This window comes from Chiloscyllium plagiosum, chromosome 6, assembly GCF_004010195.1.
Source record: "Chiloscyllium plagiosum isolate BGI_BamShark_2017 chromosome 6, ASM401019v2, whole genome shotgun sequence".
NCBI lineage: Eukaryota > Metazoa > Chordata > Chondrichthyes > Orectolobiformes > Hemiscylliidae > Chiloscyllium > Chiloscyllium plagiosum.
Window position 1 is genome coordinate 90,982,333 of NC_057715.1, and position 16,952 is coordinate 90,999,284.

Genomic DNA, 16,952 nt, shown 5'->3' on the forward strand with positions numbered 1-16,952 from the left:
GCAACAACAAGCAGTCGGAGTGAGAGAGAATCTGGATCAATCATGTGAAGGAGATAACCTTGGCGTCTGCGCCGTCACTATTCTTAGCCCCAACATGCAGGTAGAAAGTGCATATTGACACAAGCAACTTGGATGCCTCAAGTGAACTGTAACATACCGTCTATTGTGGGAGCAAGCTCTCCCAAATGTAGCTGACTCTCCTGTTCAGACTTTATGACATCCACTAATGCTAGCATTCTAGTAAGAAATTATGTCTGGGAATAAAAACCTTCTGAAAAAAATTAACATCTCATTTAAATAATAATATAAAAATGCCTTCAAATGTTAACATTTCATGTACAATAAATAGCAGAAAATATACATGCTGGAGGATGAAGGTGAAAGCTTTAAAAAAAGGATTTTTTTAAACTAGTGATGGATAAACTAATAGATTCCTGCTGGTTGCACAGAACTGCCCAATTGGTTAGAAATTTTTAAACTTTGTTTGATAGATTGGTTAAACATGACTGAATACAGGGTGAAATACTCTCTAACTACTGTTGTACAATGACAAACAAATGCTCAATGATTTATATGACAACTCAAGACTTCTAAAAGCTCTTTAATTCATTAACAGCATGATACATCAGGTTTATTTGAGGATTTACTGCACCACGCAAAATAGGAAGGCTGCCAATATTGAACATGCTGATTCAAAGTAGATTAGAATTACTTTCAGCACTTCTGGATGACTATTGCAGGAAGTAGGAATACTACATTTATCCTCAGCCTCACTGTGTCCAGAGGAACTGCAGCTCTATAATTATTTCCAGTACCTCGAGATGGAGAAGGTAGGGGAGATTACTAAGGATACCACAATTACTTCCATTCAGGATGGATGGATGCATTAGAATTAGTCAAGTACATGTGATTAATAATTTAATTATGAGTCGAGTCAAAAAATATGTGGTGGATAATTATCTTCAGAACCTGACATTGGTATTCCAGATTTCAGCAGCTTTCTTCAATGTAAACATAATTCATGAAGTTAAAAATCACACAACACCAGGTAAGAGTCCGACAGGTTTATTTGGAATCACTACCTTTTGCAGCTCTCCGAAAGCTAGTGCTCCCAAATAAACCTGTTGGACTATAACATAGTGTTGTGTGATTCTTAACTTTGTACACCCCAGTCCAACACCATCATGTCCAAATCATAATTCATGAGAGTTGTTCCTCACTAATTTCTAGGTCAATCAATAGACATGTCAACTGAAAAATCAATCTTCATTATTACATTTGAGAGCTGCTTTCTAATATTCTGCTGGACTAATGCAGAAATATTTTTTGTCTAAGACGTTACGTCATTTTACAGATTGCTAACATTTGATTTCATTTTGCTTGAAATAGACCAAATGTTTTACACCAGGAAGATTAGATTAGATTATTTACAGTGTGGAAACAGGCCCTTCGGCCCAACAAGTCCACACCGACCCACCCATTTCCCTACACCTAAGACAATTTAGCATGGCCAATTCACCTGACCTGCACATCTTTGGACTGTGGGAGGAAACCCGAGCACCCGGAGGAAACCCACGCACACACGGGGAGAATGTGCAAACCCCACACAGGCAGTCGCCTGAGGCAGGAATTGAACCCAGGTCTCTGGCGCTGTGAGGCAGCAGTGCTAACCACTGTGCCACCCACAAAATTCAATTTCTGTTATGGGCATTATTTCTTCATTGCTATGCCCAGGGCGTTGCTGCAAAATCTATTAACAAACCAGCATTTAAGATTTCTAGATTGTCTCCTAATTTGCATTCTCTCTGAATACAGCAGATGATGAAGATACAATTTCATACAAAGAAAAAACAATTGGCATACATAATAAAAAAAAAATCGCAATTTCTCAGCAATTCCACTGTATTCAATAAATAAAATTGCATCTAATCAAATGGTAAAAATGATTAAATCTGGACATTTTAATTACCTGCTGGGCACCCACGCCCTTCATCAAGCCTCATGTATCCTGGGCAGCATTCATATAGTACCAACCTGCAGTCAAAACAAATGAAAATGAACATATAATTTAACTACAAAAATAATCTAGTTGGATACATTGACTGAGAAAACAAGTCTCGAAGAAAATGAGTTATGACTAAATTGTTCAGAGCTTTCAGCATATGAAAATATGCAATTCTCTGTGGCTGCTTCTCTGTTCACCAAGATAATTGATTATTGTGAGAATGTGTGTTCAAATTGAAATGGGGTCATAATTGACCCCACTTGAACTTCTAATCACATCATCACTAAGACACTCATTTTCACTTCTGTAACATTGCTCAAGCTCAACCCTGCCTCAACTAATCTGCTGCTGAAACCCTCATTCATGCCTTTGTTATCCCTCAATTTGACTATTCACTTCTGGTTAGTTTCTCACATTCTACCTTACCCACAGATTATCCAAGTTACTGCTGTCTGTGACTTATTTGTGTCAAACCCCATTCATCTGGCACCCATGTGCTAGCTGGCCTGCAGTACTCTCTACCAAGAAATGTCTTGAGTTTAAAATTCTAGTCTTTGTCATCAAATTCAATATGGTCTTGCTCCTCCCTATCCATGCAATTCCCTCTAGCTCTACAATCTTATGAGTTACCAGCAGCTACTTTTGGCTTCTTCAAATCCTCTACAGGTAGAAAATCATTTATCTGAACATCCAAAATCCGAAGGCTTTTTGTGAAAATGTTTTCTCATTAACAAGGTTGCTTGGCAAGCAAATAGTTAACCCAAGTCAACACCCACTCAATGTGTGTCACTCAGATGTGACGTGGGGAGGCATAGCCAAGCACCATTAGGCCTGTGAACCCTCCCAATTCGATACCCACTCAATGCATGTCACTCAGGTATGACATGAGGGGGCGTGGCCAAGCATGTCCTTACTTAGAAGTTTGTTCCTGTATAAAGTTTTTTAAAATTTCACCATTAAACTATCACTTATTCTGAAAACTGAAAAATTTCTGATAAAGGATCTTCTACCTGTATTTTAATCTTGCCAATGGTGCACATATCTCATAAATAATTATACATACAAAAAACTGCTCCACCATTCATGACTGTGGCTTCAATTATGTAGAATCTAAGCTCATGCATTCTCTCTATACTCCTTTCCACCTTTATACCTCATTGCAACAGATCAAAACCTCAGATTAATTATGGACATATTGAACTTATAATTACAACTTTTTTTTAATACAGGTAATGCAGCTAAAAGATGACTGCAGATGTAAATTCAGTGACATGCAAAGCTCAGAAAGGAAAGGTTGTCACACCTGAAAAGATAACAAGGAAACGTCAAGCAGAAACTAGAACCTCTTCAAAGAGAGAGATGCAATTCAAAACAAACTGGACTGTGATTTCCTGTAGCTGCAGTGATAATGAGGGATTAACAAACTCTCTCAGCAGAAAGCTAACTCCTGTGAAGTCTGTCCAAAACTACAGATATGTTTGTTACTTCCTTCTAGGAAAGTATAAAAAAAGGATTAAAAACAAGCCAGTCATTGTGCTATAGTGGACTAATCACTTGTGTGTAGGGAAGGTCACAGCTTCAGAACAGTCATTAGACACCCCTGTACTGCAGGTAAAGAATGACTTCCCTCATTCTGAGTATTGGAAGCAAGGCAAACCAATGAAGTCACTGTCAAAAGTAAAACAGGACAAAAGCCTATCTGCAAAATTACAGTTCCAAGAATCTTAAAAACAAATGTGTCACTGCCAATATCAGTTATACCAGTATCATTCACGTCAAAAGTCACAAAGTTCCAACACCTACTCTTCAAGAAATCTACACTGATTTGTATCATCTTTTTTTTTACTCAATTCAAATTCTGTTCTGTAGATCTGTCACATTTATTATTTCTTCAGTAGGTAATAAAATCCCACTTTCTTTAACTCGAGAAAACATGAATAAGTTGGCTGTTTTTAAGATATAAATACATTTGCATCCACAAGAAAAGGGATCCTTTTTAACTAACCCAGTTGCAACTAACCAAATAAGGGAGTGAATTAAGAGAAGCCAATTCATTGCTTCTCACCTGGGTACAGGACCATTTAAGGATAACCCATCTGGAATTGCAAAGACTTGGGGACCCTTGCCAAAGATCTTGTCATTATGCTTTCTTCCTTTAACTATAAAGCAAAACCCTTAAAACCTATCACTTTGACCAAATAGTCATCATTTGACTTAATCTCTAACTTTATACTTGATTCTGTGTCTTTAAGCTGTGTATTACCACTGCTGAGAAACACCCTAGGATGTTTTAGTAAGTTGTTCATTGCACATCTCATTGATGCCAATTGAACATTTCAACAGCACAGGGTTATTTTTTTTAAGTGAAATGAGCCCACACTATGAGCAAGAAATCTATCTTTTTATTGATGCAAATCTTCTCATTTACAAATTATAAGGGATTGGATTCTGGTGGGTGTCAAATGGCCAGTAATGAATCAGCTTTTTTTCCACTCTTTTAGAGAGGAGACTGGGTTATACGTCAAAAAGGAGATTATTTATTCCCCTATAATCATAAAGAAATGCATTGTCTACCTGTAATGCAGAGCATGATTTGGCATAGTTGATATAGTGCAAGTTGTTAGGAAATTCTAATCATTTCATATTAAATAATTTACTTAGTTTTAAAATCTTCCTGATCTTCAGCTAAATACCTACCAATATAGCAAAAAAAATGAACTGATTTAGGAATCAAACTAGATTATGACAGGCTCAAGATTAATGTGACTCAACATGACGTGGTGGCCATATGTATCCAAATTTTATTTCGCTAATGGTCCTCAGTAGACCCTTTGTTTGTGAAATGCAGGTGCAGCAACACTTTCGGGGCCAATTCTACACATGTGCTTCCCTTCCATCCAATTTTTCTCACTGGCAGTTCATAACCTGAGATGATAAACATGTTATTGAATCATACAATGGTTATAGTACGGAAGGAAGCCATTCAGCCCATTGTTTCAATGACATATCTCTGCAAAACAACTCAGCTATTTCCCTTTCCCTGTCCTTCCCCTGTAGACTGGCCAACATTGTCTCTTCAAGCATGTATTACATTCCCTTTTGAAAGCGGTTATTGATTCTGCCATCAGGCAGTATTTTCAAGATACTATCCACTTGCTACTTAAAATTGTTTTTTTTGTTCAGGATGCTTTTGTTTCTTTTGTCATTCACCTTAATCAGTGGTATACAGTACTTCTGCCATTTAAAACAGTTTCTCCCTTCCAATCTGTTCAGACTCCTCAAGATTTAAAAAGTTGCTATCAAAACTTTTCTCAACCTTGCCTTTTCCAAGAGCAACTCCCCAATTTCTCTATTCTCCATTCTATTCTATAACTAAAGTTCTGTGTCTCTGGATCCATTCTTGTCAATTTCCCTCATGCCTTTATGTCCTTGTAAAAATTCCCAGACTCAAGCACTATACACTGCTCTAGTTGAAATCATACGAGTGTATTAGAAGGGATTATCTTAGCTTCCTTGCTCTTACACTCTACTTTTATTCATAAAGCCAGGATCCTTTGTGCCTTGTTAATCATTTTTTCAAATTTTTATTTCATGGATTTCAATTTTGCTGTCAAGCCTGTCCTGTAGCACTTCACCATGAGCACCACATCAACTGCATCATTCTCACCAACCCTTCCCGTCAGTTCACCTTAAACTTAATCAGATTAATTAAAAACAAACTACTGGTTTTATGTAATTAATCTACATTTTTCCACGTGACAGTTAGCTTTGTCTTGGATTATTACTTCTAAAAACTTTCCCATCACTAGGGTTAAACTGTAATTTATTCTTCTATACTTACTTGAACAATGTTGCATTATTTGCAATTCTCAGTCCTCTGCATCGTCCTTGTAACAAAGGAGGATTAGAAGACTACAGCCCTGCCTCTGTAATTTCTACCCTATTTCCCCCAGTATTTATGGTTGATGCTCATCTTTGATATATCATCTTTAATTAATCTGTCTCAATTACTTTCCCTTCTTCCTTGGTTAATACAGATGCAAAGTACTCAGCTAGAACGTCAGCTATGTCCTCTCCTGTCATGCATAAATTCCCATTTTGGTGTTTAAAAATTAACCCAGTCCTTTTTTTTTACTCTTTAATAAGTCAATAGAAGACTTTTTTTGTTTCATTTTCCCTCCAAACCCATTATATTCAGTCTGGTTCTCACTAGTATTACCAACTTGATTTCTGCTATATGCATCTTTTTCTTGATTCACTTATTTTCTGCACCTTACATCATCCAGGGAACACTGGTTTGGCTTGTTTTTTTTTCAGCTTTTCTGGTCGTTCATCTTAATTGTTGGGAAACTGTCTGGAACTTGCTCACCATTTCCCAGGGTAGACTCTTGGCAAGAAAAAAAAGTGTCCCTCAAGACCATGTGATTCTCCTCAATTGATAGACAGGATTTAGTCAGCCAGTTCTCACTCATGGCTTGCTGAGCTGAAGGATATTGTTCCACCTATAGTCTGCATTGTTCTCTCTCCGCAAGGCAGGCCTTTGTAAAACTTTGTCAGTCCCATAGAAACAAGTATCTGGCTTCTACTTTGGAACTGGTCAGCATGTTCTGTGTAGAAATCTGGAACTCATTGAGCAAGACAACACAGATGTGGGCAAGTAATCCATCTTATGGTACTGCAGTGTTTCAGAGCACTGTTAAGTTGACCTCACAAAAGGTGCTGCCTGAGATATCAGCTCTCCACTAGAAATTAATAAATTAGATGGCTGCAAAACATAAAAGGTCAACACAGCAAGAAGGTCTCCCAAGTTTACTTGCTCCAGTAGAATAATTCTAAATATAAATATCAGAAACAGCAAACCGTTTAGCAATTACCATGATGCTGATGATCCCACCAGCATGGAGACATAACTCACCCTTGCTGATAACCCATGTGCACATTTCAGAGAATATGATTTATTTATTTTAAAATCTTTACATCTGGTAGCTGTAAAGCATTCAATGCATTAGCTACTGCCAAAGAAAGAGCAATTGAGCCATTCCAGTGAACCATTTAAACGATATAGCAAATAGAAGTGTGTATTATGTCTACAGCAGAAAGCCAGACAGGATTTCATTGAACAGACATCAGATAGCATGTCTACTGATTGAAGCCATTTGGAATTAACAATGAAAGCCTTAAGTCAACTAACTGCAGGATCGTCAGGTCCACTTTGGCAGCACCTGGCCTGTTTACACACGCCTGTGAATCATGTTACATCGCAGCAAAGCAAAATGAAACCCATACCCTGCAGGTGGGAACTTGTGCTGTGCAACAAAGCCAGATCAGGCCACTTTTAATTGCTCTATACGTGAGGACAGGTCTAATTCAGAACAGCTGCTAACCTGATGAAGAAATGGAGGCAGCTGCTAGGTAACCACAGTGGGGGACAAAAAGATTTTACTGCTGAGTCCAGTAATGTAAAGGAAGATCAACTTTAAAAGCGTGTGCAAACAAATGGACTCCTTCCTTTTAACAGTAATTGATTAGGTTCACTGACATTTCACATTCCAGGCAACTGAATGTTATTGTGGGAAGACTGAGGTCATGTGGTACCTCCTATGCTTCATTCTTCAACTGGCGTTTACTTTAGAAGAGGAGCAAAATAAATGTGTCACATTTGTGTGAAGAGCTTTAGGGTCATGAGGTAAGGGCAACGCAGTCCACATGCCTCTTGTAGCAGCAAAACCACATGAAATTGGTGTCCTTGGCCTCAGTTTTAATTGCTGATGAACTGAGCTGAGCCAGTTATGAATCTAGAGTTCGTGGTCAAAGAGGTGAAGGTCATAAAGAGCATGTAAATTTATCCAGCTCACACACCAGCCAAAAGCTGGACAAACATCCAGGATAGGGGCACATGCAAAAAGGAAGGGTGGATGTTGAATGGTGATCAGCAAGGACCTGCAGATTTAAAATAACTTCTGAAATAAAAATCAATCATTCACAGGACATTGGCATCACTGGTTAGGTCAGGTTTAATTGCTGAAAGGACACTTATATAATCGACAACATTGCTGTGGGGCTGGAGTCACATGTAGTCACTAGAGAAGGATGGCAGATCTGGGCACAAGTGAATCAGTTAGATTTCTCTTACAACAATCGACAGTAGTTACACAGTCACCACCGGACTAGATTTTTCTTTAAAATTACAGATTTTTCTAAGACATTAACTTCATCATCTGCCCTGGTGAGATTTGAGCTCATTTTCCAAGACCATTATCTTGCAGGTTCTGGGCTACTCATTGAATTGCATTATCACTTCACCACCACCTTCCCTAGAAGGCACACACCCTCTTTTGACTCAATGAGAGAAATTACAGGAGAAACTCAGCACGTCTTGCAGCATTTGCGGAGAAAAATCAGAATTAACATTGAGTCCAGTGACCCTCCCTCAGAACCCTTCTACAGTTGAGAAGACATCTTGTTTGATGGCAGTCCCCAGTGCTCTGTCTAACTTGTTACTTGATTGTCATCTATTTGAAGGCGTTTGCTGCAACAGGTTTAAGACATGTTGCAGACAGGAGCAATCAGATGTTGCCAGGGTTAAAAACAGGCATTCCACCTCACTTTTGCACATCTGTAGCACCCCTTTAAGGCTTTCCTCATGAATATTCTCAAATGAAGTTATACCAATATCTTAAGTGTCAATTTCCACTGTGTCTGTAGATACATTCACCACCTGCCTTAATGTGGTAAAAACAAAGACTGTAGATGCTGGAAACCAGATTCTGGATTAGTGGTGCTGGAAGAGCACAGCAGTTCAGGCAGCATCCAAGGAGCTTCGAAATTGACGTTTTGGGCAAAAGCCCTTCATCCAGAACCTGCCTTAATGTACCTACAGGAACGAGTGAAACACAGGCAAAGCAATGCCCACGTCTGATTTTATTTAGAGTTGTAAAGTCATAGAGATGTACAGCACGGAAACAGACCCTTCGGTCCAATTCGTCCATGCCAACCAGATATCCCAACCCAATCTAGTCCCACATGTCAGCACCTAGCCCATATCCCTCTAAACCCTTCCTCTATTCATACACCCATCCAGATGCCTTTTAAATGCTGCAATTGTATCAGCCTACACCACTTCCTCTGACAGCTCATTCCATCAGCAAACTTACTAACTATACCTCTCATGCTCACGTCCAAATCATTTATATAAATGATGAAAAGAAGTGGACCCAGCATCGATTCTTGTGGCACTCCACTGGTCACAGGCCTCCAGTCTGAAAAACAACCCTCCACCACCACCCTCTGTCTTCTTCAGTCCTTGCCTTTCCAAATACATGTACATCTTGTCCCTCAGGATTCCCTCCAACAACTTGCCTGCCACTGACAGCAGGCTCACTGGTCTATAGTTCCCTGGTTTGTCCTTAGTACCCCTCTTAAACAGTGGCACCACATTTAGATTAGATTAGATTACATTACAGTGTGGAAACAAGCCCTTCGGCCCAACAAGTCCACACCGACCCGCCGAAGCGCAACCCACCCATACCCCTTATCTAACACTACGGGCAATTTAGCATGGCCAATTCACCTGACCTGCACATCTTTGAACTGTGGGAGGAAACCGGAGCACCCGGAGGAAACCCACGCAGACACGGGGAGAACGTGCAAACTCCACACAGTCAGTCGCCTGAGGCGGGAATTGAACCCGGGTCTCTGGCGCTGTGAGGCAGCAGTGCTAACCACTGTGCCACCGTGCCGCCCACAAACCTTTAGTCTTCTGGCACCTCACCTGTGACTATTGATGATACAAATATCTCAGTAAGAGGCTCAGCAATCACTTCCCTAGCTTCCCACGGTGTTCTCGGGTACACCTGATCAGGTCCTGGGGATTTATCCACTTTTATGCATTTCAAGACATCCAGCACTTCTTCCTCTGTAAAATGGACAGTTTTCAAGATGTCACCATCTATTTCCCTAAAGTCTATATCTTCCATATCCTTTTCCACAGTAAATATTGATGCAAAATACTCATTTAGTATCTGCCCCGTCTCCTGCTGCTCCACACAAAGGCCGTCTTGCTGATCTCTGAGTGGCCCTATTCTCTCCCGAGTTACCCTTTTGTCCTTAATATATTTGTAAAAACCCTTTGGATTCTCCTTAATTCTACGTGCCAATGCTATCTCATGTCCCCTTTTTGCCCTCTTGATTTCCCTCTTAAGTATACTCCTACTTCCTTTATACAGTCTTAAGGATTCACTCAATCTATCCTGGCTATACCTGACATATGCTCCCTTCCTTTTCTTAACCAAACCCTCAATTTCTTTAGTCATCCAGCATTCCCTATACCTACCAGCCTTTCCTCTCACCCTAACAGGAATATATTTTCTCTGGATTCTCGTTATCTCATTTCCGAAGGCTTCCCATTTTCCAGCTGTCCCTTTACCTGCGAACATCTGCTCCTCCAATCAGTTTTTGAAAGTTCTTGCCTAATACCATCAAAATTGGACTTTCTCCAATTTAGAACTTCAACTTTTAGATCTGGTCTATCCTTTTCCATCACTATTTTAAAACAAATAGAATTATGGTCGCTGGCCCCAATGACAACTCAGTCTTATTTCCCAAGAATAGGTCAAGTTTTGCATCTTCTCTAGTAGGTACATCCACATACGGAATCAGAAAATTGTCTTGTACATACTCAACAAATTCCTATCCATCTAAATCTGTAAGGCAGTTCTAGTTGATGTTTGGAAAGTTAAAATCCCCGACCATAACCACCCTATTATTCTTACAGATAACTGAGATCTCCTTACAAATTTGTTTCTCAATTTCCCTCTGACTATTAGGGGGTCTATAATACAATCCCAATAAGGTGATCACCCCTTTCTTATTTCTCAGTTCCACCCAAAAACTTCCCTGGATGTATGTCCGGGAATATCCTCCCTCAGGACAACTGTAATGCTATCCCTTCTCAAAAACACCACTCCACCTCCTGTCTTGCCTCCCTTTCTGTCCTTCCTGTCGCATTTGTATCCTGGAACATTAATCTGCCAGTCCTGTCCATCGCTGAGCCACATTTCTGTAGTTGCTATGATATCCCAGTCCCATGTTCCTAACCATGCCCTGAGTTAATCTGCCTCTCCTGTTAGGCCTCTTGCATTGAAATAAATGCAGTTTAATTTATCAGTCCTACCTTGTTCTCTGCTTTGTCCCTGCCTGCCCTGACTATTTGACTCGCCTTTGTTCCCTGCTGTACCAGTCTCAGATTGAAATCTTTCCTCACTATCTTCCTGGGTCACACACCCCTACCTTACTAGTTTAATTCCTCCCGGGCAGCTCTAACAAATCTCCCTGCCAGTATATTAGTACACCAGCTCCTCAGCCATGCAGTCATCTGCACTATCCTCCTATTCCTGCCTTCACGAGCTCGTAGCACTGGGTGTTATCCGGATATTACTGCTCTCGAGGGCCTCCTTTTTAAATTCCTGCCTAACTCTCTGTAATCTCCCTTCAGAATCTCAACCTTTTCCCTTCCTATGTCGTTGGTTCCAATATATACAATGACCTCCTGCTGGTCTCTCTCCCCCTTGAGAACATTCTGCACCCTCTGAGACATCCTTGATCCTGGCATCAGGGAAGCAACACACCATTCTGATTTTTCGCTGCTGGCCACAGAAACATCTGTCAGTACCTCAAACTAGAGAGTCCCCTAACACAACCAATTGCTTGGAATCTGACAAACCCCTCATTACATTAGAGCTAGTCTCAATACCAGAAACTTAGCTGTTCATGCCACATTCCCCTGAGAATCCATCACCTCCTACATTTTCCAAAGCAGTATACTTGTTTGAAATGAGGATCGCCACAGAAGACTCCTGCGCTACTTACCTACCTCTCTTACCTTTCCTGAAGTTAACCCATCTATGTGAATGTATCGGAGACTTCCCTCCTTCCTATAACTGCCACATCCCCCTTGCTCTTGTAAATTCCTCATTGCATCTAACTGCCTCTCCAACTGATCCATTCAATCTGATAGGATTCGCAACCAATGGCATTTATTGCAGATATAATCCTTAGTAACCCGTAAACTCTCCCTAAACTCCCACATCCGACAAGAAGAGCATATCACTCTACTAAGGGCCATTTTTGCTTCTTTCAATCCACAGACCCAGAAAATAGCACTGTCTTATTCCTCTACAAAACACTGCTTCAGGTTAAATTAATACTTATGGCCTATATTTTAAGTTTAGTCAAGAGACATAGCTCAATAAAACATATAATTGGGCGGCACGGTAGCACAGTGGTTAGCACTGCTGCCTCATAGCACCAGAGACCCGGGTTCAATTCCTGCCTCAGGCGACTGACTGTGTGGAGTTTGCACATTCTCCCCGTGTCTGTGTGGCTTTCCTCTGGGTGCTCTGGTTTCCTCCCACAGTCCAAAAATGTGCAGGTTAGGTAAATTGGCCATGCTAAATTGCCCATAATGTTCGGTGTAGGGGAATGGGTCTGGGTTGGGTACGCTTCAGCGGGTCGGTGTGGACTTGTTGGGCCACAGGGCTTGTTTCCACACTGTATGTAATCTAATAATCAAGAAAGAACCCACTCTACTCACTACTGCAGACTTATTTTAAGGCCTCGCTTAAAATCCACTTATCTGCTTTGTTTTTCAAACAGCCAATATGTGCTCTCATCTAAAGACAGCAGAACACTCCCTCAGTGCTAGTTGTGTCAGTCTAGATTAGGTATTCCAGCCTCTTGAGTGGGATTCAAACCTACTCCTGGTGCATATCTAAGGCGAAGATAGATTCTTGATCAGTCAGGAAATCAATGGGTAATGGGGGAAAGGTCAGGAAAGTGGACATGAAGAATGTCAGATCAGATTAAATGGCAGAGCAGGCAGGAGGGGCTAACAGCCTACTCCTGTATCTATTTCTTATGGTCTTAACCCTAAATGCTCTAATTTACAGGCATGAACACTACCAAGTAAGGCTGGCACAATATAAAGTCGTCAGGATGTAGTAATGTTGAAGATCATGTAACTCTTACGATGAATATAAAAATGTATTACATTCTTTCCAAAAATAACTAGCGGAACAAATTTATGACAACAAGAAGTGTCAAATAGGCTAAAGCTCATGAGTGCAATGCAAAAATTGGGAGTGGCAATCTGACAAGGGAGTCTCGTTCCTGAATGGACTATGGAAAAAATAAACATTAAATGTATCTGCAAGCTTCTCAGGCCCATGGAGATTTCTCAGGCATTCTGACTGGCAGCCAATGATACAAACATAAATTCACAGGGCTGGTCTCACACAGTAAGCGCTGGGGGATTTAACCACAATGTTGATGTAAAACTTGTTCCAATGGCAGAGGAAAGGAAATTGAATAGGCTATAGTACAGGGCTGCTCTAATGGCATCAGGCTGCTCTCCAAAAGTTCTAAGTTACAGCTAAAGTCCCACAACTACTTGTCTTAATGCTTCTGATGACCCCGGTAATGCACAGATGTTTCTAGTTGGACCCTAATAAGAGGTCCTCTCAATCTGAAACATTTCTCCCACATGCTGCCTGACAGTTCTAGCAGTACCTAGCAGTTCCAGCACATTTTGTTTTTATTTCAGATTTTCAACATCCACAGCTTTTTTTTTGCATTTATTTTCTGGTTGGCTCGGTCCCATGAACAAAGCAGAGTGCCATGTTCTTTAGGTGATCCACCCTGAGGAGCCCCACAAGCAGAAGACCAAGAAAAGAGGCTTGAAGCCTCCCGCATTAACATTGCTCAAGCTGACACTACTGTGTACCTGGGCAGCCTCCAAAACTAGTCACAGGCTAACCAACAAGGAAGACCCGAAGGACATCAGTAAACCAACTGATTTTTTAACAATAATTCAACTGCAAATTACCAGGTTATTGAGTACAAATTCACCATTTATAACCTCTAGGTTTCCAGTCTGATGCTCTAACCACTAGACCATGATATTCATTTTATTTGACACCAAAGAAGGTAACTGTGTAGGAATTCCATCCACCAAACCCCAGAACATGTGTTAACACTTACTTCAGTCAAAGCAAATCACTTTATCCTTGTACCGAAGCTATTAGAATATAAAAAAAACACAATTTTAATTTTACTACTACATCCTCTGCAAAATGTTCTTGCAAATCCACAAGATTCATAGAAGGCTAGAAATAAAATTTCAGCTCATTAAAAGACTCAAAGCTCGAGTTGACTGAAAAATGTTGTATACGTGAAATAACTGCACAGGCATTGGTATCCTGTCACCGAGTCACTCTTTATATTTGTGCGCACTTTACATGAGCTGTGACCAGCCAGCCGCTAGATTGAGGAGCCCTTCTGAACCTTCTACTTCTTCCTTTCTTCTTTTTTCCTCCATGTCACCCATGTCTGTGTGACCAACACACCTACTGATTGGAGTGACAATTTGAATGAAATAATTCATTCATTGAAATGATGCGAGAAATAATTTGCAGTCATCAAATCTTTGAGCGTCTGAGTTTACACACACTGAACCATACACAGAATGCCACAATGCATTCACAAGTTCTGAGTTTTGGAGAAATATAGAATGCCCCTATCTCCACTGAGTATTCTGGATGACTTGAGCAAATGGCCCAGTACGTGTAGTGAATGCAAATGCAGATGTGGCTGAACAGTACAATTAATTACTGTCCATTCTACCTGTTCCCAGCAGAAATCATCTTCTATGCTGAAACTCTTGGAAAAAGATTTGCATTTTGGAAGGAATCCATCTGGACAAATAAATATTCTTTCCAACCACGATTACAAGAAATCTTTGCACTTGGGATAGCATATTAATTTCAATAAACAGCACATTTCTACATGGTGTACATTTTTTAAAAACAGAAAATAGTCTTGCCAGACTGTGGTCCGAATGCCCAAGTTCCACATGTTTCATTGAGTGTCTACACAAGAATATTATCTTAGTAGAGGTCATTACAGAATATGAGCCCAGACCTGCTTCTGAAAGAATCACTGGACAGCAACCAATGTCAATGTTTCGAGGAACAATAACTCGAGTGTATAATATATAATGCTGCAGACATAGTGAGTGTCCTATCTTATCTGATTCAGATACAGTATTTCTTGAGGCTAGTTTTCGCATTGGCCACTATTTCCCATAGACCGGAAAGTGCGGAGACAGCTTAACAATTAAAGAACTTTCTGACTAGCTTATCTCCCTAATTAGCCTGCAAAGATAAATGACTTGATTTCCCCAGAAACTAACATTACTGATACTGTGGAGTGAACTGACGAATGGTTACATCTGAAATGTTGATTTCTCGTCTCCACAGACAGCATTTGACTCATTGACTATTGTCAGTGTCATCTGTTCTGATTTGAGATTCTATTACTTGTGCATTTTACATTTAACTACAGACGGTCTGTCCACAAGTAGGACGTCTCTCAAAGCTGGTGTTCCATTATTACAGTATTCAATTGTCAAATGTTTTACAAAGTCCAGCTCTCACATAAACACATCTATTTACTGTTACCTAATATGTAAATATGGATTACCGCATGAGACTTTAGAACTGTAGATTCCTGAAAAGCTAAAACGTTGACATGTAAAAGCAATAAGATCCAACAATAGGCTCAACACAAATTAAATTTAAAGACTGAGCACCATGGAGTGACACTGTAGTATACTGTAGGTTCCTTCAACTGGATAATGAAGGTTTTCTTCGCTTTCTCCCCTGTAAAAGGGACAAATATACCCCTGAAGGATAGGCAGACAGATGATCCATCCTTCAATCTCTATAATGCTGCCTTAACGAGCAGAAACTCTGGGAGGGATTGTATAGTTGTCTGACTGACATGGGTTATGGCAGGATTTATGGTAGAATCACACAAGACGGCCAGTAAGACCTGGCTCAACATTGGGAGCAATGCGCCGAACCTTTTAACCTCTCATGGCCATTGAGGAGAGTTTCTCTTTAGGCAGCAGCCAACTGCTAATTAAAAGGGGATAATTACTTTTAAAACGCCTTATTGACTGCACATCTCACCTCATTAATATGCAGCTTCCTATCATGTTAAATGCACAAAACAAACTAGACATCAAGAATTCTCAATATGGAAATCACAGCAGGTGCCTGGTGACTTTAGCTCATCACTGACTGGGAAGAACCTTTATTTGCTCACCATGTAATGAAATCTCAAGACGCAATTCATATGCACGTCTCATTCATGGATACTGGTGTCCAAGATTTGATGATCCCCTATGATTCTCATGGCATCTCTCAGATTTGCCTGCAGGATGGTCATAAAGCACAGGCTTGCATTGCAGGATGTACCTAGCACCTAGCACTGAGAAACTACAGCAAGAACACTGCTTGCAGGCACAGGCATGCAGTTCACAGTCTGCACCTGGCAGCATCTCAGGGCTGCTTGCTCACTTAGTACTTATTTGCATGCACACTGCACCCAGTCTTTCCTTGCTTCACCATGCCATGTGTGAGTACCTCAGCCAGAACCGAAAGGCTAAACAGTTGTTCTCATGTGCTGTTTTGCACAGACAGGCTTCTTACTAGTAGGGATCTGTCTGGGGTGGGGAAATCTGCATTGTGGGAGCAGACTACGTCTCCTCTTGTTTTGTTCATTTCACCTGGTTGTCATAGAGTCATAGAGTCATAGAAATGTACAGCATGGAAACAGACCCTTCGATCCGACCCGTCCATGCCGACCAGATATCCCAACCCAATCTAGTCCCACCTGCCAGCACCCGGCCAATATCCCTCCAAACCCTTCCTATTCATACACCCATCCAAATGCGTCTTAAATGTTGCAATTATACCAGCCTCCATCATTTCCTCTGGCAGCTCATTCCATACGCGTACCACCCTCTGTGTGAAAACGTTGCCCCTTAGGTCTCTTTTATATCTTTCCCCTCTCACCCTAAACCTATGTCCTCTAGTTCTGGACTCCC

The 16,952-nt window shown here is 40.6% G+C and overlaps 1 protein-coding gene across 12 annotated transcripts in view; it reads right to left on the reverse strand.

Annotated features, from left to right (window-relative positions):
- The window catches only part of LOC122550811 (periostin-like), a 114,879-nt gene that overhangs the window by 77,722 nt on the left and 20,205 nt on the right, over positions 1 to 16,952 (reverse strand). For all 12 annotated transcript variants that reach the window (XM_043692103.1, XM_043692108.1, XM_043692105.1 and 9 more), the window contains exon 3: positions 1,970 to 2,034. In XM_043692103.1, the coding sequence (XP_043548038.1) occupies positions 1,970 to 2,034 (65 nt within the window). The remainder of the gene's footprint in view (positions 1 to 1,969; positions 2,035 to 16,952) is intronic.